General features: G+C 36.4%; 6 protein-coding genes across 8 annotated transcripts; 4 read left to right on the top strand and 2 right to left on the bottom strand.

The window, feature by feature from the left end:
- LOC104781147 (delta(14)-sterol reductase-like) lies at positions 4222-7397 on the top strand. Its single transcript, XM_010505744.2, has 13 exons — positions 4222-4408; positions 4521-4638; positions 4720-4790; positions 4899-4955; positions 5074-5165; positions 5505-5552; positions 5686-5806; positions 5891-5937; positions 6028-6109; positions 6250-6326; positions 6401-6520; positions 6671-6745; positions 6989-7397. The coding sequence occupies exons 1-13, from the start codon at positions 4361-4363 to the stop codon at positions 7140-7142; spliced, it is 1110 nt and encodes a 369-aa protein (XP_010504046.1). The 5' UTR covers positions 4222-4360; the 3' UTR covers positions 7143-7397.
- Positions 8302-10170, top strand: LOC104781146 (fructose-bisphosphate aldolase 8, cytosolic). The gene is made up of 3 exons (XM_010505743.1): positions 8302-8410; positions 8811-9038; positions 9108-10170. Exons 1-3 carry the CDS (start codon positions 8383-8385, stop codon positions 9926-9928), a joined length of 1077 nt encoding a protein of 358 aa, XP_010504045.1. The 5' UTR covers positions 8302-8382; the 3' UTR covers positions 9929-10170.
- On the bottom strand, positions 10943-12989 carry LOC104781145 (histone-lysine N-methyltransferase, H3 lysine-79 specific-like). Of its 2 annotated transcripts, none has more exons than XM_010505741.2 (4): positions 12466-12989; positions 11836-11946; positions 11469-11549; positions 10943-11361 (listed from the first exon to the last, which is right to left on the bottom strand). In XM_010505741.2, exons 1-4 carry the CDS (start codon positions 12985-12987, stop codon positions 11281-11283), a joined length of 795 nt encoding a protein of 264 aa, XP_010504043.1. In that variant the 5' UTR covers positions 12988-12989; the 3' UTR covers positions 10943-11280. The 2 variants fall into 2 exon arrangements, with proteins under 2 accessions (XP_010504043.1, XP_010504044.1); XM_010505742.2 differs by having other exon boundaries at positions 10943-11352.
- LOC104781144 (growth-regulating factor 4-like) lies at positions 19095-22532 on the top strand. Of its 2 annotated transcripts, none has more exons than XM_010505738.1 (4): positions 19095-19414; positions 20519-20713; positions 20999-21311; positions 21917-22532. In XM_010505738.1, exons 1-4 carry the CDS (start codon positions 19174-19176, stop codon positions 22356-22358), a joined length of 1191 nt encoding a protein of 396 aa, XP_010504040.1. In that variant the 5' UTR covers positions 19095-19173; the 3' UTR covers positions 22359-22532. The 2 variants fall into 2 exon arrangements, with proteins under 2 accessions (XP_010504040.1, XP_010504042.1); XM_010505740.2 differs by lacking the exon at positions 19095-19414 and adding an exon at positions 19929-20427.
- Positions 22692-24603, top strand: LOC104781142 (putative pre-16S rRNA nuclease). The gene is made up of 7 exons (XM_010505736.1): positions 22692-22893; positions 23094-23246; positions 23341-23398; positions 23733-23801; positions 23890-23985; positions 24095-24184; positions 24285-24603. Exons 2-7 carry the CDS (start codon positions 23098-23100, stop codon positions 24333-24335), a joined length of 513 nt encoding a protein of 170 aa, XP_010504038.1. The 5' UTR covers positions 22692-22893; positions 23094-23097; the 3' UTR covers positions 24336-24603.
- LOC104781143 lies at positions 24464-25436 on the bottom strand. The gene is made up of 4 exons (XM_010505737.2): positions 25128-25436; positions 24943-25053; positions 24781-24861; positions 24464-24701 (listed from the first exon to the last, which is right to left on the bottom strand). Exons 1-4 carry the CDS (start codon positions 25353-25355, stop codon positions 24627-24629), a joined length of 495 nt encoding a protein of 164 aa, XP_010504039.1. The 5' UTR covers positions 25356-25436; the 3' UTR covers positions 24464-24626.

The raw sequence follows: 25481 nt of genomic DNA, 5'->3' as shown, positions 1-25481 counted from the left end.
AATATGCTTTATCTCCCACATTCCACAGACTGACAACATCTGCCTAAACTCAGTGCATGTTGCATCCTTTCTGACTGGTCCACCAACCTTCTCAGAAGGATCAACCAGTTCATTAAAGTCTCCGGTCAACATCCAGGGGCCTCTTCTAGTGACTCCAATACGAGACAACCTTTCCCACAGTTCACCTCTCTCGCTCTGGACTGGCTCGCCGTAGATACCGGTTAAGTAAAACTCCTTGCCTTGCCAACTAATATAGGCGTCTATCATCCTCTTATCTGATTGTAAAATCTTTACTGAGACAGACTCTCTCCACATCAGCGCCAATCCTCCACTCTTACCAACTGGCTCTACCATGTGTAGGTCAAAATAACCTAAATGATGCAGCACATTTTCCAAATAGTGTCGTTTATTCTTGGTCTCACAGAGGAATATTACCTCTGGGAAATACCGACCTCGTATTTCCCTCAGGTGTCGAACTGTAGGGGTATTCCCCACCCCCTGACAGTTCCAGCTCAATAGCTTCATATGGACTTCGAAGGGTTGGAATTAAACATCAACTCTTCTTTCAAATTTGCTCCCAATTCCCCTGAGAGAATGGGAGACTTTGCTGCCACATGAGCAGAATGATTCTGTAGATGAGCTACTACTTGAGTAGAATGAGAGGACATCGAAGCAGACGCTCCTGAATGAGGACTCGAGCTTGCCACTTGAGATCCGAGTCTATCGAAGACTGTTGGGGAACCCTTCTTCTTTCCTCCGGACGAGCTTGTCCTCTCTGAGTCCTTTACTTTATCCCCAGTGTTTCCCAGTCTCTCAAACAAAGAAGGGGACTCTCCACTAGTTTTAGCTTTCTTCGACTGTCTTTCCCCACTGTTGCTCAAGTGCCTCTTTTTCGAAGGCGAGAGGACCGATTCTCCTGAATTTTTTGAACCCTCTCCCCTAGCACTACCTTCCTCTACTCTTTCCTGATGAATTACTAGCTCTTTTGGTCTCCATTCCTGAACTAGAAGCGCCTTCTTTCCATGGTCACGTCCTCTAGGCCATTGTAACCTTTCCTTCGTTTTCTTACCAGAATGGATAGGTTCAGAAAGTGCAGGTTCACATACGTTATCCTCCAAGGAGATGTTCTTTCCTTTGCCCTTAACACTCTGAGTCTCACCAAGATGAACTTTTCTATTTCCTCTCTTGGTGCCTGATTTCTGAGACGCTAACATGGGGCAGTTTGCCTGGTCATGGGTAAGCCGCATACATAAGAAACAAACCTTCAAGAGCTTTTCATACTCTAGCTCCACTTTGATCACCTCACCGGATGAGAACTTAGCATTTTTAACAAACTCCAACGGTTCATCCGCTTTGAACCAAGCTCTAGCCCTCACATACTCTAAAGAGTTAGAGTTTTTAGCATGTAATTCAACCGCTTCCACCTTACCCCGAGGTTCAATGATACTCTCCACTGCCTGCTTCTTCAGGAGATGAATGGGGATATTTCTTATACGAACCTAGAAGAGGATTTTGTTAAGGAAGTCCGGTCCCGGGTTAGGCTTCCATTGATCCAGCGAGACTATCCACCCGTTAACAAACCAAGGACCTCTAAACAAGACATGATAAAGATCTCCTTCTGATTCAAAGATAAACTGGACCCGATTATCTCCTACTCCTCTCCCTCGAACCCTATCATCTAGACCCCAAATAGCAGGCAAAGCTTTAACAAGTCCACCAACCTTATGAACTACCAGATTCAAACAGCAAACAACAACACTCATCGAGTTCTCCTCTATCAAATCATTATTTTGCAGATCTGGGATTTCGACCAGCTCACCTTCATTAAGCAGATTACGTTCACGCAACTCTTCCATGAGAGTCATCTCCTTCTTCTTCCTTGGTCGATTCATTCTTCCAGAGCTTTCGAACTTTGTTGAGATCCAAAGACAGGGTAGATCTGGAACAAGATACTCCGTTTTCAGATCTGGAGTACAGAGTAACTGAANAACCTTCAAGAGCTTTTCATACTCTAGCTCCACTTTGATCACCTCACCGGATGAGAACTTAGCATTTTTAACAAACTCCAACGGTTCATCCGCTTTGAACCAAGCTCTAGCCCTCACATACTCTAAAGAGTTAGAGTTTTTAGCATGTAATTCAACCGCTTCCACCTTACCCCGAGGTTCAATGATACTCTCCACTGCCTGCTTCTTCAGGAGATGAATGGGGATATTTCTTATACGAACCCAGAAGAGGATTTTGTTAAGGAAGTCCGGTCCCGGGTTAGGCTTCCATTGATCCAGCGAGACTATCCACCCGTTAACAAACCAAGGACCTCTAAACAAGACATGATAAAGATCTCCTTCTGATTCAAAGATAAACTGGACCCGATTATCTCCTACTCCTCTCCCTCGAACCCTATCATCTAGACCCCAAATAGCAGGCAAAGCTTTAACAAGTCCACCAACCTTATGAACTACCAGATTCAAACAGCAAACAACAACACTCATCGAGTTCTCCTCTATCAAATCATTATTTTGCAGATCTGGGATTTCGACCAGCTCACCTTCATTAAGCAGATTACGTTCACGCAACTCTTCCATGAGAGTCATCTCCTTCTTCTTCCTTGGTCGATTCATTCTTCCAGAGCTTTCGAACTTTGTTGAGATCCAAAGACAGGGTAGATCTGGAACAAGATACTCCGTTTTCAGATCTGGAGTACAGAGTAACTGAAGCCACAAAGGCCTAATGAACAACAATAGAACTTGAAAGCCTTATGACTCTTCTTTGCTACAACTTACACAAGTCGACTTTTTTTTTCTTTTTAATTATCTGGATTTTCCATTCATATAAGAAATGATTATAAAATGCAGCTTTGTAGACTGATCAAAAGCTAAGAGAAACTGATTTAAACATAATCAACTTAACCCTCCAGCTTTAACATTTTAGTCATTAAGGGAACGAAACCCAAGTTTAAAAAGAGGAAGAGTCTCTAGAGTCAAAGAGTTCATGTAACCATCTAGGAAACCCAATGGCAACATGTAACTTTTTTTTTAATAGCTGACCAAATACACCAAACCAAATTTGGAAAAAAAAAAAAGGAAAAATATGGTGAAATTTGATATGTGAAGATTTTTAATGTACATTTAAGATATATATTAGAATCTCTATAAATTAATATTCGCTATAAATTAAGAAATTCTTTTAGTCCCGAGTTGGGCCGGTGTAAAAAACAACACATTTCGATAAAATAATAAAATAATACATTTTTTAGAAATCCTATGTAAAAATATGGTCTCATCAATATCATAAATTAATAATCAAATAAACTAATATATATATATATACACATATATATATTTAAGAAAATCTATTGAAATATGTAATTATTGTTGTTTGACTATTCTTGAATTTGCATTCTTGTTGGAGCTCATCTATAATCTTTTTCATTGTTGTTTTCTCAAATCGAATACAAAAATTGTGGAGAATCCTAGATGCGATAATTGTTTCTTTATTAACTGATTTTAAAGGTATCGCAATATCTTCTTCGACTTCATCATTACTATGAAGAATAGTAATAACAATTTCTTCTAAACTCTAAACTTCTAACATTTATCATTTTTACCTAGATAATCTAATAAACAATTGGCATTCATCCTATTATGATTATACATTAAAAAAAAATGTAAATAATAACAAATATATCTTATTTTGTAATAGAAAATTTTCAAAATTACAGTGATCTTTTGCATAATTATATAGTTTTTGGGAAGAAAAAAATTGGGTTTAAGGGGCAGCATTTGCTTTAGGAGTCATACACCTATGGGCCGGCATTGTGCATAATGCATCTAGTAATCTTAAAGAAAAAAAGAAAATCATCGAATAATCGTTGTCATCCCTTAACTGTAAAGTGTACCTAGGACTCTCATCTTTTTATTTGGCTTCTTTGGCACATTTGGAAGTTGCAGAAACGATATGATGATATTCAATCATCAAATTTGGAATTCGGTTGAGATGGTTAAACAAAAAACACCAAAAAAAATAAAGAGTTTGGAGAAACAATCAGGGCCATGGACTTAATTGAAACGGGCCAGGCCAGCCCACATTAGCCGTTAGGTTCAGGTTGGTTTTTTTTTTGGTTCGAGACATTTATTAGTTTTAGGCTTTATTCGTAATAAATGAAGAGTTCAAGGGCTCTTTTTGATAATTTCCCCACGAATCATACAAGTGAGAGAGCTCATCAGAGTCCACGAGCTTCCCACTAAAAAAAAATACTTGAAACTAAAAAACAAAGCGAAGAGAAGAGGGCGATACAAACGATTTCGAATGCTTCTTCATCTTCTACTTTGATATCATTCATCTGCTAACGCTCCTAGATATGGATCTCGGTGTTCATCTACCATCTCTTATTCCATCATCGCAATCTGTGAGCTGTCTCTTTTGTTTGCTTTCGATTTCAATGTCGCTATTTAAATTCTTGTGATTTTTTTGGTTCGATTTTGATCAATTTCTGTTTTAATTCCGTTCCGAGATTTTAGGTTTATGTGCTGCTGTTTTACTTCGTTTACTTGGCCGTCGCCGGAGAAATTCTCCCCGGGAAAGTTATTCGCGGCGTTCTTTTATCTGATGGCTCTCAACTTCGTTACCGATGCAATGGTTTAATTTAATCTCTCTATCATTCTGTGATCTCGAACTTTATTTCAATTCGTATTCTTAATTTCCCCAAATATTTTACAGGTCTATTGGCGTTAACATTGTTAGTCGCTATTTTGGGAATCTGTGCAAAACTTGGCATTGTATCACCTCTTGTAAGTGTAGTTACCAAGATTGAAAATTGTGTATTTCTATGAATCCGAATGAGTGAGTTGAGATTGGAATTGCTTTCTTTGTATTCATACCATTGAGATGTTTTACAGGTGGTTGCTGATAGAGGACTTGAGTTGCTCTCTGCTACTTTTGTTTTCTGTGTTTTGGTAAGATGATCAAATCCTAATTGAGGTTATCTTTGTTTTAGTCTTATTTACAACCGGATCAGATTTGCTCTTGGGTGGTGTAGTGTGTAATCTCCATGATTTTTCTTAATATTGTCAGGTGACATTAGCATTGTATATTACTGGGAGAAGTTCCTCGAATAAGAGTTCTTCCCTAAAGCCTCATGTCTCAGGAAATCTTGTACATGACTGGTACTGACATAATATATTTGGATATCTACTCCTTTCTTGTCACATAAATCGTTGTTTAAAGTTATATATATTGGCTCCTGCCTGAGAATAGCTAAGTAAGAATCTGTACTCTGGTACTATATAGAGTTTGAGACAACGATTTGGATATTATGATTCTACAGAACCTCGTAGAGTGTTGAGTAATTGCTCCTCGAATGGTCGTAGCGTTAATTCAGTTAACAGCAGTGACTTAGCTTTTCGACTTTTCTACTGAAACTTAAAGTTCTGGTAGCTGTCTTTACTTGCTTTTTCCAAACAACTGCTTCTTTTTTTCCTCATCTTGTTTGTTTCATGTGATAGGTGGTTTGGAATACAGCTGAATCCTCAGTTTATGAGCATTGATCTCAAGTAATCCATCTTTCCGTTTTTTCTTATATTTGACATCCCGGGCTGCATCATTGCTTCAGCTTGCTCAGTACACATATTGAGTAGCATCTACAATTATGCATGTTTCTGATGATGGGAATTATTCCTTGTGTAGGTTTTTCTTTGTCAGAGCAGGGATGATGGGATGGCTACTTATCAATCTCTCTATTCTGGCGAAAAGTGTGCAGGATGGTTCACTGAGTCAGTCGATGATTCTTTACCAAATCTTCTGTGCGGTAAATTTGGGTTTACTTACAACTCCTGCTTCCTGTAGTTGATTATCTGTGTTTTGTTAGTTTTGATTACTTTCATAATTGCAGTTATATATATTGGACTACTTTGTTCATGAAGAATACATGACCTCTACGTAAGTTCATGGCGTGTTAAGGAAACACTTTTTGTCTTACCAAATACGAACATTTCCATTATTACCAGTACTTTGATTTTACCTTTTCAGGTGGGACATAATTGCAGAGAGACTGGGCTTCATGTTAGTGTTTGGAGATCTCCTGTGGATTCCTTTCACTTTTAGCATTCAGGCATGTAACTGTGAGCTTGAACACAACCAAAACATATGTATTGATAGTATCTTCTAGGCATGTTACAGTTATTGTCGAAAACAATATCGTTCTTGAATGCTTGATCACTCTGTGACTGGATTATCTTCTCTATGGTACAGGGCTGGTGGCTCTTGTACAACAAAGTAGAGCTAACAGTTCCTGCTATTGTAGCCAGTTGCCTTGTCTTCGTGATAGGGTAAGTTCTGAGTCTTGTGTAATTTTACATTCTTAGAAACTACACTAAAAACCCCTCAATTTCATTTTTGACAGGTACATTGTTTTTCGAGGGGCTAACAAACAAAAACATATCTTTAAGAAGAACCCAAAAACACCTATATGGGGCAAGCCTCCAGTGGTAGTTGGTGGAAAGTTACTGGCTTCAGGCTATTGGTATGATATATTATCTTTCTTTTGTTTCTTTGATTGGTTTGGCCGTCTCTGTCTTTGATTGTTCACATGCTGGGGATATAGAAATGAAAGTTCCGCAGTGAAACATTTCCGATAACTTAGTTGCTTTTTTTTTTTTTTTTTTTATTACAGGGGAATTGCAAGGCACTGTAATTACCTTGGCGACTTGATGCTTGCTCTCTCCTTCAGTTTACCCTGTGGAATAAGGTATCTTCTTCTTCCTTAGTTCATTTTTCCACCACCAAAAGTCATGTAGAAACTAATACCAATATCAAAAATTTCTAAGTCTCTTTGGCTTTAAATAAACGATGTTGAGCTCCAACCTGGTATAATTGATTGATAGAGTATGAGATTCTCTTACTTTTAAGACCCACCGTTTGAACTTCCCAAAGCTTTCAAGTTCATTTTTCCAAAGGTGTTTGTATGATGTTGTCTTTTGTATATTCTCAGTTCTCCAGTTCCATATTTCTACCCAACATATCTTCTGATACTGTTGATATGGAGAGAACGAAGAGATGAGGTTAGATGCGCAGAGAAGTACAAGGAGATCTGGGCAGAGTATCTTAGACTAGTCCCCTGGAGAATACTTCCTTACGTTTATTAGATGTGCCAAGTCACGAATCCTCTCAGTTTCAGATTCACCCTCTTGTGTCTTATTCTTTCATCATCTTGTTTTCAATGTGACATGAGAAGATCCCATTATGGCCTTTTAGCAATACTTGATTGATACGTTTGAGAATTCTACTTCAGTCATTATTATTTAGCATTGATAGCAGCATTTTTCTGTGTTTTTTTTGTTTGGCTTGTTTTAAAACCAGACTCCATAGATTTACAGAAGAAAACAATTTGTTTGATGTTACATGTCATGATGGAAATAGAAAAGGACTAATACAGGAACAAATTGATGTTGAACGTTGCTGAATATGTTTATTGGAGGAAATGGAAATCATATTTTACTTTTAGTAGATCATAAAGTTTTTTAAAATTTATTTGTCAACGAGCTTTATTAAAAAAAAGTATATACACATTAAAAAAATGCTGAAATACGTGTCAAAGTCCGGTAATTCGTTATTATATATACTAAAAATGTAGTATCATTTTTATAATTATTTGAACCTAAAAAGATAGATATAAAAAAACCCATTGAAGATCCTAAAAGACACCTTTAAAACTTCAAAATGTTAATACACAACAACATCAAAAAAAAACTTCTAGACTACAACATGTGTCGGTAGAAAGCAAAAAGAATTTGATAGTTTTTGTTTGATGATTCATGGATTTGAAGAGTCGCAGCTGTTTTGCGGTTATGTGTCTCCATCTACATCTCAGATCTATAATGTTCGGTGATATCAAAGTCACACTTTTTTTTTTCTTGTGAATCTAGAAACACACAACATTTCTCAATAAAAGAATATTCTATTGAGATTCGTAGTCAACTATTAAGTGTTTATATTGATTAAAATAATCATAAATTAAAATTATAGTATAATTCGTCGGACGGTTTGGGCCGTAATGAGGCCGAAGTCATGCTTCTCGTCAAATTAATATCTTGAGTTACCAAGTTACCCCTTAGCTAAGTTGCTGTGAATGCACGCTAACAAGGGGTAGAACGAAGATTAGCCAAAACTACCAATTAAAAAAAAACCATGTGAAGATCCAACGGCTGAAAAAGCTATTTCTTGGGGAACATGCAAAGATCTGACCCTAGAAATTAACATCTCTCACCAACCAATAGGGACGCATCCGCAGCTATAAAAACCCGAGCCCTTTTCCTCTACTGGTCCACCATTCGTCTGCCTACTTCCGCATCTCTCTTTTTAATTTCTCGATCTTTTCGTCCAACCATGTCTGCCTTCACCAGCAAATTCGCCGGTACGATCTCTCTCTCTTCCTCCTGCTTATAATACTCTCGTAGCGCTTTGGTGTTTTGATTCGTGATTCGATTCCTGAAAAGCCTTTAGATCTCTTGTTCTGCTTCTTGTTAAGCGTGTTTAACTGTCTAGATCTGGTTTATTCTTGAGCTTAGCTTGTTTTTAGAGTTGAATTTGGATCTGTCGATGATTTCCATGGCTATAAACTAGCGTAGATCTGATTCTGTTCTCATCAGTTCTATACTCGTTCGGATTTTTTTTTCTTCGTTTTATCGATCTGTTATATAGTTCACGAACGGATCTAATCCAGTATTCACGATCTGAAGCTTTTTAGATTGATTTTACAGTTGTTGTCTCTTATGGTGTGATTGATTGTTTATGTGTTTTGGAACATTATGTAGATGAGTTGATCGCCAACGCTGCCTACATCGGCACACCTGGAAAAGGTATTTTGGCCGCTGATGAGTCCACCGGTACCATCGGAAAGCGTCTTGCTAGCATCAACGTCGAGAACGTTGAGACCAACAGACGTAACCTTCGTGAGCTTCTCTTCACCGCCCCTGGTGCTCTCCCATGCCTCAGCGGTGTCATCCTTTTCGAGGAGACTCTTTACCAAAAGAGTTCCGATGGTATGAACTCAATCTCTTTATTCTCTATGTTGTTTGTGATTGTTTCTTGTTGATGATTCTTTGTTACAGGCAAGCTTTTTGTTGATATCTTGAAGGAAGGAGGAGTTCTTCCCGGTATCAAGGTTGATAAGGGTACCGTTGAGCTTGCTGGAACTAACGGTGAGACCACCACTCAAGGTCTTGATGGTCTTGGTGACCGTTGCAAGAAGTACTACGAAGCTGGTGCTCGTTTCGCCAAGTGGCGTGCAGTCCTCAAGATCGGCGAGAACGAGCCATCTGAGCTATCCATTCATGAGAACGCTTATGGATTAGCTAGATACGCTGTTATCTGCCAGGAGAACGGTCTCGTACCAATTGTCGAGCCTGAGATCCTTGTTGATGGATCCCATGACATCCAGAAGTGTGCTGCCGTGACCGAGCGTGTTCTTGCAGCTTGCTACAAGGCTCTTAGCGACCACCATGTCTTGCTCGAGGGAACCCTCTTGAAGCCTAACATGGTTACACCCGGATCGGACAGCCCCAAGGTTTCACCTGAAGTCATTGCTGAGCACACCGTCCGTGCCCTTCAGAGAACCGTCCCAGCAGCTGTTCCAGCCATCGTCTTTTTATCTGGTGGACAGAGTGAGGAAGAAGCTACTAGGAACTTGAACGCAATGAACCAGTTGAAGACCAAGAAGCCATGGTCATTGTCTTTCTCTTTCGGGCGTGCGTTGCAGCAGTCTACCTTGAAGACATGGGCAGGCAAAGAGGAGAATGTCAAGGCAGCTCAAGAGGCTTTGTATGTGAGGTGCAAGGCTAACTCAGAAGCCACTCTTGGAACCTACAAGGGTGATGCCAAGCTTGGTGATGGAGCAGCTGAGAGCCTTCACGTGAAGGATTACAAGTACTGAGCATCGTCCATGGTTTGAGTTTGTGACGTTTTGTCATCTTCCTGGATATATTTCTAGGGTTTTCTTTCGTTTTTCTACTTTGAATTGACATTATAGGATTAAAAGTGTTTCTTTTTTTCTTCGATTTCCTTTTGAATTTGTGTTTTGATTTTGGTTGGGTTTGTGTTATTTAGAATTGAGTGTTTTAAAACACGCCCAAATAAAATAAAAAAAAAAGCCATTTGAGGTTATTTTCTGTTGAACCTTGAAAGACCTCTTTTGGGGATTTATAAAATCAGTTAATGATCATTCTCCACTTATTAATCCTAAATTATCATCTTAAAATTTCTTTATTAATCATTCAAGAACATGACATCTCTATTTTATGTGGTGAGTTTTCTCCTACGCATTTGGTTCTCTCCCTACAGAACAATTACTCTGTTATTTCCACTGTCTACAAGTGTTTTCATTAGAAAGCATTCAAAAGCTAATAATCAAAAGAAAACAGCTAAAAAAACTTATATCCGTTTGTAAGATGGGCCTAAAGAAAATGGGGATGCTGTTTGAATATATGTTTAATTAGTTCTCCACTAAATATCATAAAAGCATTCGCTTTCCAGATCATATAATACCAAGTAGTTTGGTAGAAGTATATATAGATTAGCACATTAATGTGTTTGTAGGATCGAATCTTACCAGCTCAATGGAATAATCTGATACAGAGATAAGATAATGGAAATACTTGAAGAGCACAACAAAATATCAGTAAATGATGAATTATTTTTCCTTTTTGTTTCACAAAAATATATTGTTTTACATTTTCATACAGAAAGTCATGGGAGGTTCGTAAATATCTTTGATATACAATAATTGGAAAATGTTTAAACCCTGAATTTATCGAGTCTATTGTGTGGGTCAAGCAAGAGTCATGATGATTTGCTTAAGACAAGAGACAATTTCAAAAGCACCACACACGCTCTCGACGGCGATAGGCTAACTTTTTCATAAAGCTAAACATAGTTTGGGGGGAAAAGAAATTAAAATAAAGCTAAAAATAAAATAATATTCAAACGAAAAAAAAACAAAATAAATAAATTCAAACTTACAAACCGTTTAGCATTCAGTAGGCTAATCCCCATTTCCCTTCCCTAATAATGGTTAATCAAAAACACGAAAAATCCCATCATAATTTTACAAATCAACCCACAAATCATAGCCAAATAGAGAAAAAAAGAAAACTAAAACACCCAAAAACTAAGCAAAACATTCCAAAATGTAAAAAAAGTAAAAATAAATACACAAAATAAAACCATAGAACCCTAAACCCAGATTAGTTCTTGATTTGTTTGGTCATGTCTTGTGAGATAAGCTTTTCACTCGGTGTCAATGCTCTTGCTTAGCTCCTCAAGCTTCTTCAACCTCAGCTTCTCGCTTTCTCCAACCAACTGTCCCATCTCCCCAGGGAGAAAATTAAAGAAAACAGAACACAAACCATTAAGGTTAATAAGCGCGAAAAGAAAACTCGGTTCAGCGAAATGAAAACCAAGAACTCGAAACTAACCTCCATTAGCTTGGTGATCAGCTGAACTTTCTCACGATTCTTCTCATTGAATGTATCCAATGCTTCTTTGTATTCTCTTTCCTGTTTTCATATCATCACACAACACAAAAACATGAGCTCTTAGGTTTTGTTTATTGAATCAAGAAGCAAATACCAAAACAAGTCCTAAAACATTGACTTTTGTGAACACAAATCTTCAGATATCAAATCTTTTGTCAACATCATAACAACCCAAAAACCTATACAGTTGACATTTAGGATTGAGTTTGAGTTTGGTAAAGACCAAAAACTTTTTATAGCAACCGGTCGTTAGACATACTTTAATCGGTAATCGAATGAAGCAACTGATCTTGAAAAGTATATATACCTTTTTTTGAACCGTAGAGCCTAATGGTTTGAGTTCTTTGTTGACACTATCAATCTTCTTACGCACCCAATTAACTTCCTTCCTCATTGGATCTGCCATAGATTCAAGCTCCTGAAAATAAAATACATGATCATTAGCACAAAGTTAAACCCTTGCCTGAGAACAGAACTCATAAAAAACTACAAAAAGCAGAAGCTCATGTCCACAAAGCCATATGAACAGACTTACTTCTTCACTATGTGATATATATAACAAACCAAATTTACTCAACAGCAAAACAAATTGAGAAGTACATGCAATACCATCTGCTTATAAAATATACAATTTAGAAGGTGAAATCATAATTCATGACTAGATCATCAAATCTTCACTAAAAGGGTTACCAAAAAATTTCAATTTTGCCTAACCCCTGAGTCCAAAAATCTACAATTTTCACATCTTTAAAACCCTAATCTTTTAAAATCGCAGAAACATCACCAAAAATTCAAATCACAGCAAACACAAACACAACCATAACTGCATGAGTGTAAATTTCAAACCATTTGAGCTTCAAAATCTCGAATCTTTCTTTTGAGATCTTGGAAAGTTTTGAACTTTAAAAAAAATAAAAAAAAATAAATGAAAGCAAACCTCGCGGATATTAGCAAGACGACGAGTCTCTTGCTCAACACGACCAAGCTGAGCCTTAACCCTTTCACGAACTTCCATTTTCCTCTTCTCAATCTCATCCTCTTTAGCCCTAAAAGCAGAGAGAGCAGAACGAGCCATCTCCTCATCTTCTTTAGACATCTGGCTACTAAAACTCAAACTCACCATCTGCTGCTGCTGCTGATTCTGAGGCTGAGTAGGTGGTTCCGTAGTCGTAGTCTGCATCTTCGATTTGACTTGTTCCTCCTCCTTGTTCTTGTCTTGGTTGCTACTGAAACTAGTGCTCTGCTTCTTCCTCAAGCCGCAACAAGAACGAGACTGACGCAATTCCTCAGTGGAATTCCGATGGGGTTCTTCGATTAAACCTATTTTTACTGATTTGGGAATGAAACTAAGCAAAAAGGTTTGGTTTTTAAATGGAGTTAGTTCTTGAGAGTGGGTTTGTTTGTGAGTTGTGTGTTTTGTGGTAAAAAAGGTTTCTTCTCTCTGTCCTCTTCTTCTCATCACTTTGGTTCCTTTCTCTTTTATTTTATTTAGGATTTTAATAAAATAAAGAGTTTGTTTTACGTATCCGTTAAGTTCGTATTCTCAACAAATACTTTAATTACGTGTCATTACATCTTGTTTTTTCTCTCTTTTGTTCAAATTATAATGTTTTTTTTTTTTTCTACTTGGAGGTGGCGAATTATTTGGTTTAATCCTATATATATGGAGGTTTGTTTGGATATTTTTGTTAATGTAGTTAAGAGATCTTGATTGATACGAGGGATTTTTTTGAATTCGAATCCTTAACTTTAAATATTATATAGCTTGGTTTTGGTATTTATTTTAAACGTATAACTGAAAATTTAAATAAATAGTATTAGCTAAAATGATTAGAGAAGAGAGTAATTTCTTTTCTTTTTTGCATTATTTAAAAGGATTCTGAACTACTACTATTGATTTTTGTCGTCTGGTCTTTTAACATTTAATATGTTAACGGTCAGTTTCAGGAATCATTTAATGTTTTTTTCTTCTTTTTTGAACCTTGAATCCTACATTTATTATTGTGAGAGTAGATGCAATTTTTTTGTTGTTTTTCTATAGTTTTTGGCTTTTGGCCACTTGGCGTTCTCTTCGAATTTTTAAATGAATCCATCTTTCAAAAAAAAAAAAAAAAAGATGACGGCTGTAAAGCAAAAGCCAAAATGTTTTTAGATATTTGTAAATAACAGCTTCACAATAATATTGTCTATAATGACATTGCTGTGTTACCATACCAATATAACATCTACAAATTCGAAGATCTTTAATATAATACATGTTGATAAACGAACGATTGGTAAATAATAATACTATTTCGATCTGTTGTTATCATTTTCTTTTCTAACTCCGATAAATTATGCTATGATCTGATATGCATATGAGCTGATTATTTTGTTGTCAAATAAAAAATCTAATATGCATATTTTTGCATGCTATTAAAAATCCTAACAGCTTTAGAAAAGCAAATGCGTGGAGATATTAAAGAGTTTGTTTTTTATTTTAAATATAGGAAAAAATTGAAAAGCAAAATGCCAACCAAAGCTGCCTAATCATATGAGGAACACAACATTCATTATCGTTCGACTTACTCCGGAGACAGATTCGAGATGCAAACAAAATTAAAAGACATTCTCATGAGAACAAAAATAAAAATAAAAATAAAATAAAATAAAATAAAATAAAATAAAATAAAATAAAATAAAATAAAAATAAAAGAGTGTAGGGATTGAGAGAGAAGTCGAGCGCGTGATACTCACTCGCAACATTTTTTCTCTCCCAAAAACTTCTCTCTTCTGATCACAACCACTTGCACCGACGGCGGGTCCTCTATCAATTCCGGTGATGATGAGGACCCTACGGCTCATGGCGCTTCATCCACGACTCCGCATCTTCTCGGCGACACCATGGAAACAAGATCAAGGGGGCAGTGGAAGGGAGAAGCATATGCGAGATTCCACTAGTAAGAGTTCTATCGGCGGAATAGCGACGCAGAGTGGGAGAAGGAGATTCACGGTGAGGAACGGGTGAGGAAGACAGTTAGATCTGGAATCGGAGATTCTGGAGGTTTTGTCGGATCGGTCTCGATAGGGGAGGTAGACTCCGATCCGGCGAGGCTAAGCCACCGTCGAAGGTCTCTTTATCTACTCCCTACTGTCTTTCTCCCTCACGACTAAGCAAGAACTCTCCTCGACGACGACGAGCTCGATTCTCTTCTTCCTCCTCAATGCGGCTCTACGGTGGCGGGATGGAAATGGATCTTGGATCACCATCTCCGTTCGGCTAACGTCGTCCACGCTTACCGGAGGTCCTGATCCGGTAAGCATCCGCAGCTCTGTTGGACGGTGGCTACAACATGTTCTACGTTTGTAGATTAGGGTTTTCAGCATTCGGTTTGGTTCGATTTGTAAACCCAGTCGGTTTTGTATTTCATTGGTTTAGTTCGGTTTGATATAACGGGTCGGACCCTTAGGAGATTTTGTATAGACTTATATCCAGAAATAGTCCATTGGACATATATTTTTAATAAAATACCCTTTAACAAAAAAACAAATAATATCTAGATTCTAAAATAGTAATTAACTATAGGGTAAAATATGTCAATATATTAATTTACACTTGTTTTTTTTCCACTTCACATAGTTACACACTTCCTGATGATCCATTTGCAAAAGAAATATAATAATAGTCCAACCTTTAGTACGTGTAAAAAACTAAAAAATCCGAATATTTTAAACATAACATAGAATATGGGAAAAAAGAAAGGTGTAAACACAAGTTGGGAAAGAGGAGGCACCGAGGCAGCAGCTCACTAAACGCGTTGGACAATATAATTTATCAACTTCTTTTCAACTCTTACCTTCTCTTCTTAAACTATTTTTATTATTATTGCATTTTCTTGGTTTTGTAAGTTGATCATTGTTCAGAAGATTCGACTTCATCATCTTTTTCACCGAATCCAAGCAAACAATAGAAATTTAGAAAAGATGTTGAACTGGAAACACCAATGGTGAATTTTTGTTCATGGTTATATCTATCTCAGTCTACGACAGATCGAATTCTCTCTATAAAAGAAAATTGTCAGAAAGCTAAAAGCATTCGTGTTTATTGATTGCTCTAAATCTTAAGTATCTATGATCGACAAAGTATGTAAATGTTTGAAAGACATATATATATAAACTTATCAAGATATACAGACCTAATTTACAATATAGTCATAATTTTTTTTGTAGAGATTGGTTGTTTATATTGTTTGTCAACCACTATTGCGTACTAGCAAGTTAATCCGAACAAACTTACATGTGTTGTTTATATTTCAGTAACCAAACATACGGGGCGTCTATATAAGAGTTATGTTTTTTGTATTGGAAAAGTACGTTTCACGTTATAAGTAATTAACATACAAGATACAACAACATTGTCTTCTTCATTCATGGACATATTGTGAGTCAGTGAGGTCAGTCAAAAACACTTTACAGATTGGAATTTTTTCAAATTGAGTGTAGTATATATATAACAAAAATTGATTTCCAAATAAAAAGCATAGAGATGATTACCTAAAACAAAAGGCATATGATGATGATTGATCGGTACTCGTAAGTGCTACAGAGAAGAACCGGTGGCGGTAGGGGACCAGACAAATGTACGGTCTGGATTGAGAGATTATCTCATTCTCATGGTAGTAGGTTCCATCTAACTGTGGACCTCAAAAAAAAAAAAAAGCAGAGATCCTCGAGGAATGGTAACGAGACCCATCATGTCCTGCAATTTTCTTTTATCTTGTTTTTTGTTGTCAAATTATTACAGCAAATATTACAAACGTTTTTGTTGGTGTTCAATAACATGTATCAAGTTAAAAAAAAAGCCCACAAGCATAGTATAAGAAAGAAGCCCATTAATAAAATCAGAGGTTTGCTTGTTACGATATGGGCCTCTCATGACGAATGAAGAAAAACAATAAGGCACGTGGTAACTACGTGATGGCTCTGTGTGCTGGCATGACTTACCTTTTTACAACCACAAAAGAGAGACTAGAGAGTAGAGTCTAGAGTAGACCCCCAAGTTGACTGACTCACTTTGATGTTTGACCCCTTCTGTTGTGGTGGTGGTGTATATTAATATGCATACAGTTTTATTTCTGACAAAACAAATAATTAATACACAGAAGAATTAAATTATTTGACACAATGTCCCAAAAAGACGTATTTGTCTTTGTCACATGTCCATGTGACATCAAAACTCATATACAAGTTACTCACATCCTCTCCCTTTTTTTTTTTTTTTTTTTCTTCTTCTTCTTTCTGAATTATCCCACATTGTTCCTACCATTTATGACTCTTTCAATTCACTCTCAGCTATATATGTTCCATGATAAGATGTACAAATATAAGCAATCGTTATAGTTTAGGTATGGAGTCAAAACCTACAAGTTTTTTTGGGGTTAAAATTAGGACACTCAATGCGAGCCCAGATTCATAATACCCAAAACTGAGCCCATTAGCTTTCTTACTTACTAGATAAATATGATGATTTCATACTTCAGCATATATGATTTTGGTTTAAGCTACTAATGAGTTTTGACCGGATAAGAATACCTAATTAGGATGTTCCTTAACTGTCTGAAGATGTATCAATGTCTCTATTTTAACTTGTGTGATCCAATGTTTTGATCTCTTGATGCATAACTTAGCTTGTGTTTTTTTTTTTTTTTTTCTGTGATTTTCCTTTGTATATGTTACTTTTTGTTGATGAATAAATTTAACATTTCAAGAAAAAGAAAATGTTGGTTACAGTATAATCATCCAATACAGCAAAATTATATGGCATAGTGCGTAAATAGACGGTAACTTTTGGAGCAGAAAGGTAAATATAAACCCACACATAATTGGTCATTGGGGTCACACATTACATAGTGGGACTCACTGTCTGCGCCCTCGTCGGAAACTAGAGCTCCTTAAGATTATTACTTAGTTGTCCGGCTTCGATTCGGCTCGTGTGAAACTTTCAAATCTGTGAGTAGGTAGGTGGAGAGTTTGGGTCGGTCCCTCTATCGATCTTATCTGGTCTTAGTTATATAGCACGTCACCCAACCCTCGTCCACTGAATGTAAAACTTGGTATTATCTTTGTCTTAATTTCAGACTTCAGAGTAAGACAACAGATCTAGTTTGATATATTTCTTCATGCTTCATACGTATGGAACATGAGCAACTACTATAATATGTAGTATATTTAGTAATGTAAACTTAATGCTTTAATTTCACCATATATATATTATAATACAAAATTATTAAACTTCATGTACGTTAAAGAAGTATATAATCTAGTTTGGATTTTGGTTGCCTTCTTGTTCATCAATGTCATCACGTTCACACATTGCTTTCAGTTTGTTTTCCTTATAGTAAGGACAGAAGAAAATGCCATATGTTAGAATTTTTGTTTTGTTTTGGTATATGACAAGTTCTGGCCCGAAGATATTAGTGCCCACAAGATCCATTGTTAATGAAGATCCAGTATTAGGGCACAAGATCCATTAATAGTAATATACCATCAAAAAATAAAATTATTATAGTTTAGAAGCTAATATATTTTGGAGGCATTCTAATCATATCACACTTTTTTTTATAGGCATTTTGAAAAAAAAAAATATAATTGTACACCAATCCTGCCTAAAATAGTTAATTGATATTTGTGATATTTTTCTTATAGATAGAGGAGCTGAAAACGCAACGTTTAGTGCATATAAATGCCGCCGAAACTGGTGGGAGTGAATGAATAGAAAACTTAGGAAAACTCTCTCATCATATACCATATAGCCAAAGGCTGGTGGCTCACTCCTACATGAGATATCGTTATCGTCCTTCTCATATTCATTACTTTATTTCCTCAAAACAACAAAATAATGCTATCGTTTTTTGTTTTGGCACCACCAAATAAAGATACTTTGAAAATATTAAATGTCTTTTGTATTATTCAGCTAAGTGAAGATATCATATAAATGTTTCTAACTTTTTTTAATAAATGTTTCAAAGTTTACTTGGCCTTTTCTGGTAATAATATTATTTCCTGGTATCGATGTGTTTTAGATATACTACTAGCTAGCCATGTTTTTTTTTTTTTTTAAGATAAAGGAAATCACAAAGATGATGTTTAGTTCTACATATAAAAATGTTATTTCAAAGACTTACAAAACCACACAGACGTTACATATTGTTGTAACAGATGAAAAAAAGTAGCGATGGTTACAAAGTAGAACTAGCCCACTAAATAAACTTAAAACTATATATTAGCCAAAGACAAGAATGGTTGATACGAGTTACAAATGCTAAAAAGTTTGATATCTTAGCATTAAGTAGCTTCTTGTAAATAGAAATATCATAGCTAGTCAAGTCACATATAATTTTGTAAACTTCAGAGACCACATTATGTTGTGCAGCTCACTCAAAATAGAAGAGACTACAATATCAGTTGACTGATTTAGTCAAATCCAAAGTGATTATGCATAATACATTTGTAACACAATCTCTGAAACAAATGACATGTGTGTGTCACACAAATTGAAGGTTACATTTTCATCACATNGGCAAAAAAAAAAAACTATCCCAAAAGCAACCAACACATTTCTCTGTCTCTCTTTCTCTCTCTCTCACTCACTCTCTCTTTTGTGTCCATGGACTTGCAACTGAAACAATGGAGAAGTCAGCAGCAGAATGAGTCAGAAGAACAAGGCTCTGCAACTAAGATATCAAACTTTTTTTTTGATCAGATTCAGTCCCAAACTGCAGCAACTTCTGCTGCTGCTGCTGCTGCTGCTGCGGCTCCTCTTCCTCTCTTTGTCCCTGAACCCACATCTTCCTCTTCTTTCTCATGCTTCTCTCCTGACTCTTCCTCTTCTTCTTCCAAGTTCCTCAGTAAGTTGTTTTCAAAAGGATAAGCACTTTTTGTATATTGAAGTTTATTGCTAATATATTAATCTGAGGTNAGACTACAATATCAGTTGACTGATTTAGTCAAATCCAAAGTGATTATGCATAATACATTTGTAACACAATCTCTGAAACAAATGACATGTGTGTGTCACACAAATTGAAGGTTACATTTTCATCACATTAAATGAATCTTTAATTATACCATAATCTTAATAGGCATCTTCTTCACTTGTCTTTAACCTACTTATGGAATATTAAAATGAGATAAAAAAAAAGGAAGTGATATTTCCAAGGCACTGAGACATAAACACTGCAGGTTACTATCTCCTCCATCTGCATCTTGCAGTGAGCCTTTCTTCTGGGTTTTCTGACTTACCATAATTTTTTATATCACACAAAAAGTAACAATTTTTTAAACCAATCAAATATTATTATAAATATCACTCTTTTTCACTCTAATTTTGTTTATGCTCTCAACTGTCTTGTCTCATAGTCTAAACTCTAAAACACTTTTTCTCTAGCTCTCTCCTACAAAAGAGAAGTAAAAAAAAAAAAAAAAAATCTTTTATTTTTACATCAGAAGCCAAACAAATAAGAGACTTTTGTTGTGGCTGTCTTTGCTTATTAAGCCAGACTCTCTCTAGAAACAAAAAAATAAGTGAGCTGGGCAAAAAAAAAAAACTATCCCAAAAGCAACCAACACATTTCTCTGTCTCTCTTTCTCTCTCTCTCACTCACTCTCTCTTTTGTGTCCATGGACTTGCAACTGAAACAATGGAGAAGTCAGCAGCAGAATGAGTCAGAAGAACAAGGCTCTGCAACTAAGATATCAAACTTTTTTTTTGATCAGATTCAGTCCCAAACTGCAGCAACTTCTGCTGCTGCTGCTGCTGCTGCTGCGGCTCCTCTTCCTCTCTTTGTCCCTGAACCCACATCTTCCTCTTCTTTCTCATGCTTCTCTCCTGACTCTTCCTCTTCTTCTTCCAAGTTCCTCAGTAAGTTGTTTTCAAAAGGATAAGCACTTTTTGTATATTGAAGTTTATTGCTAATATATTAATCTGAGGTATCTTTGTTAAATTTGTGTAGAGATAGGAAACTTGTTCAGCTGGACACAGTGGCAAGAACTTGAGCTACAAGCACTGATCTACAGATACATGTTGGCTGGTGCTTCTGTTCCTCAAGAACTCCTCTTACCCATCAAGAAAAGTCTCATCCATCAGTCCCCTATGCATTTCCTTCACCATCCTCTTCAACATAGTTTTCCTCATCAACAACCTTCTTGTCAGTCTCTCTCTCTCTTGTTTATGCTTTCTAATCTCTCTTTGAAAGAATCTTTCTTTCAACGAAAGATGCTTTTTGCTTTGATGTTGGAGTTATGTTTCCAAGATCTAGATATTCCAAATACACACCAATATTTATATTTTAAAGCCTTTTTTCCTTAGAAGATCTATGGGTATCATAGAATGAGACTAGTTGGGTTATAGAAACTTTTTAAATCATATTGTTGTCTTGAGTGAGATCTTTGTTGGTTGTTTAGTAATGAAAACACACTTGAAAATGAAACAGGGTATTGGGGAAGAGGAGCAATGGATCCTGAGCCAGGGAGGTGCAAGAGAACAGACGGCAAGAAATGGAGATGTTCGAGGGATGTTGTAGCCGGTCACAAGTATTGCGACCGCCACATCCACCGTGGAAGAAACCGTTCAAGAAAGCCTGTGGAAACCGCCACAACCACCACTACAACAACAACAGCCACAACCGCCGCACCGTCTTTTGTCTTAGGGGAGGAGCTTAGTCATGGTCATGGTCATGGACCAAACAACAACCACTTCTTCTCTTCTGGTTCATCTCAACATCTCCAACTTAATCATCAACAAAGGTACATGAGAAAAACAAAACAAAAACACTCTGTTTAATTGAAGTCATTATTAGCTTTGGTGTTAAACTACAAATAGTTTTTATTTAAAAACAAGTTTTGATATATATGATTAGAAACTTGGTTGTTTGGGAAATAGTTATATCACTGTGAAGTAATGCTGTGAAGAAAGGGGTAATGTTGGCAATTGGGTGACAACAGAGACGTATCATCCTTTGTGATAAAAACATTATTCTTTCTTTTTCTTCTTTTGTTGAGAGATAATGATAACAGTTGGATTTGATAGAATCTAATTTTTTTACTAGTTGGGTGAGACTTTTCAATCAGAGAAATAGAAAGAAAGAGAGAGAGTGAGAGATATATGTATATGCTTATGTATTTGAAATAATGAGATGGTAGGACCTCAAGTGAAAGCTGACCAAACCTGCATAGAAGCAAAAAAAATAAATAAAGCTCTTAGATTCTGTTACCACTTCCTCTTCACAACACACACTTGACTATATAAAAAACAACTTACTTCCCTAACCTTTCTTGTTATTGTTTTCATCTTTTTGGTGACAATGTTCATGTTTTGTCTAATCATAAAAGATTATATCTCTCTCTCACAGTTGTTCTTCAGAGATGAAACAAGAAAGCAATAACAACAGTAACAATCACAAGAGGCCATATGAAGCTCACAATGGATTCAGCAATGGAAGATCAGACGATGGTCACATCTTGAGGCATTTCTTTGACGATTGGCCACGGTCATCTGACTCTGCCTCCAGTCCAATGAGCTCATCAAATTGTCATCTTTCAATCTCCATGCCTGGTAACGGTAACACTCCTTCAGATGTTTCTTTAAAACTTTCCACAGGCAATGAAGAAGAAGAAGAGAACATGAGAAACAACAACAACAACAACAGTGAGAGGGAGCAGTTGAATTGGTGGAGCAATGGAGGGAACCATCATAACAATATGGGTGGACCATTAGCTGAGGCCTTGAGGTCAGCCTCGTCGACTCCAGGTGTTCTTCATCAGATGGGCATCTCTACTCAAGTCTTTCATTGAAGAAAATATGTAATCTTTTGTTGCCTACTCTATGAATTGTTGTGTTCTTCTTTTTTTTTTTTTGGATTGGATTTGTGTCAAAGTTCCTGTTTTGTTTTCCTAGTTTGCTAATATATTTATGTCTGAAGTTTAAGAATTTGTATAAGTAATGAAACTTGTTTCACAATCAAATTACTGAATTAGTGTATATGATCCTCTCCAAGTCTCAAGTAACCTCAGATTTGACTTAACCGAATCAATTTTGGTAAACCAGTTAAACCACCTCGATTCAAACGGTTTCCGGTTTAAAATGAACACTCTGATAGAGTCGAAGGGTTTAGGGGAAAACCAAAACCTAATAATTTTCTTGTTTCTTCTTCTCCACAGGCGTTTACATTCACATAGACACGGTGAAGCTTCGAAGTAAACCGGAATAAACCTTTTCCGGCACATCTCCAATTCACGTTCGTGGATGGTTTTGTGTTAACAGAAGCTTCTTTGTTTCTTTCTCGCCAGATTCCGTGCTCCGGCGCCAGAAAGCTTCCACCTTTTGAAAGTACGTCAAGAAAGTTTCAACCTTTCTGATTAGTTTCTAAAACCCTTTTTCGAATGTTTGTTTCATTGTCTGATATGAAGGTTTTTGGTACCAAAGCATTCAAATTGATGCACTTTATTAACTGATTTAATTGAAATTTTTAGTCGCAATTTGGGACAAGTGTTTTTTTGGAAGTTTGATTGAACTTATTTGGTGGACAGGAATATGAAGTATGTGAAGCCATTGAGCTTATTGGGTAATGCGTTGAAGACAAAAGTATCAGTCCCTGGTCGTTTTCTCGGTTTAGATGTTGGTGACAAGTATGTTGGGTTAGCTATCTCAGATCCTTCAAATATGGTTGCGTCTCCATTGAGGTACTTATCATTCTGTTTCATTCAATCTTTTAGATTCAAAGTGGTTCAATCAGATACTTCAACATTATTGTTTTTTTGTTACTTCTCTTGGCAGTGTTCTGCTTAGGAAGAAAACAAACATTGACTTGATGGCTACAGATTTTCAGAACTTGGTAAGTGTTAAAGTTTTGATTGTTCCTGTATTTCTTAGCTCTAGATTTTATCCTGTTAAGATTTAAGAAGTGGATACTATAATTTCTTAGTTTTTTTGGACAATGAAGTAGAAGGCTTGGTAGTATAGATCAGTGTCTGTACTAAGATTGTAATGATTTGATTAATACTATTTTCCTATGGCTATTTGTGGTTACTGGTGATTAAATGATTAGGTGTTTGATGTCTCTGTAAAACTTACTGTTGAGTTATATATCTAACACGAGACTTTTTCATTATGAACTTCGTTTGATTACACCAATCCTTTGCCTTTACTGATCTCCTTGTCTCATTCAGGTCAAAGCATTTTCTGTGTCAGGCTTAGTTGTTGGTTATCCGTTTGGCAAACTGAACAATGTAGAGGATGTAAGCTTTTTTTCCACTTATTTGTTAAGTATTTTCCCTCTTTTCTTGCACCTATGACCAAAAGAAAAGATTTTTTAACATGGAACAGGTTGTCACTGTGAACCTTTTCATAGAAGAACTTCGTAAAACCGAAAAACTGAAGGAAGTGAAGTACACATATTGGGATGAGCGATTATCATCAAAGGTATTTTTTATGCCAACTTAAAGGATCTAGCAAGTCCTAGTACATACGAGTGTTAGCATTGAACGCCGGAACTTATAAGAACTTGATTCTCATGTAATATAATCCACAGACTGTTGAACTGCTGTTGAAGCCCTTGAATCTGCATCCAGTTCAAGAGAAGACAATGTCGGACAAGTTAGCTGCAGTAGTTATACTTCAGGTACGGTTGTTCTGCTTTAGTTAGAGACCGGTGGAAATCTGTCTTCGTTTTTCTCATTCCACCCATGGAAAGCTCTTTTATGTTTGATTGTTTCTTGCAGGAGTATCTAGATTACGCAAATAGGTATGTAAACACTGAGCCAGCAGAGTAAAAGACTAACGAGTAGTGACAAAATAATCAAAGCAGCTGTTTCGGATACCGGTATGATGATGTTTGATTTGTTGTTGATCTACGTGTACAAAGACATCATGATCATGTGTTAAACAAAGTAGTATCCTCTAAGAAGTTTGGTTTTGGCCGCATTCATATCTTTAAACCTTTGGCAAATCATTCTACATAGTAGCTCATTTTATTAAGGAGTTGGAACAGAATCTAATACCAAAAACCTCAAATAAAATTTTCAGACTCTTTTAAGGTAAGATCCGTGTGGATTGGTTTCTCTTTATTGCAAGGTTCCAACAGTCTTGTTGATTTCCTCCAGTTTCTTTATCCTTAATCTTTCACTTTCAGCCAGTAGCTGCCAAAAAAAATCATCAACACACATCGGATGTGCTGTAGGAAAATACAAACCTTAAAAGTGGTTTTAAACCAATTACCTCCATTAACATTGAAACAAGGTGAGCTTTCTCTTTGTTCTTTTCGTTAAAAGCTTCCAATGTCTCTTTGTATTCCTTCTCCTGTCCAAATATTCTCGTGTTCAATAGAGCTGCAGAGTATAAAAATGTGAAAAGATTTTGACGGATGGAAATCTAAGAAACCTTCTTCTGACAGCTTTGTGCCAAAGATTTGATATCTCGATTCGCCAAGTCTATTTTCTTCCTCACCATTCCAACTTCTTTTCTCATAGGATCTCCCATAATCTCTAGCTCCTGTTTTAGTATGAACATTATTAACTTTGTTGTCTACCATGTTAAACAAAAAGGCTTAATTTTTTTTAACTTACTTCCAGTGTTTGAGTTAAGCATCTTGTAGCTTCCTCTGCAAAACCGAGCCGCTGTTGAACTTTTTCCTTAACAGTCATCTTCTTCCTCTCGATCTCTTCTTCTCGGGCTTGAAACCTCGACACTGCAACTTTCCATATCTCTTCGTCTTCGTTCTCCTCCATGGGAAGCTTACCATTGGTGTTGACTGCAGAAGCTGCAGCAGCTCCCAAGTTGTTCTTGCTACTCATTTTTTTAGTCTTCTTCTTGTTGTTACAACAAGTCTCTCTCTGTCTCTCCCAAGATGTATTTATCCACTTTTTTTTAGTGACTTTTGCTTTTGCTTAAACCTTGTCAAACGAAATAACTTTGCTTTT

The sequence above is a fragment of the Camelina sativa genome, chromosome 4 (genome assembly GCF_000633955.1).
Source record: "Camelina sativa cultivar DH55 chromosome 4, Cs, whole genome shotgun sequence".
Lineage (NCBI taxonomy): Eukaryota > Viridiplantae > Streptophyta > Magnoliopsida > Brassicales > Brassicaceae > Camelina > Camelina sativa.
Note: the sequence above shows the minus strand (reverse complement) of the source record. Positions and strands in the feature narration are given on the sequence as shown.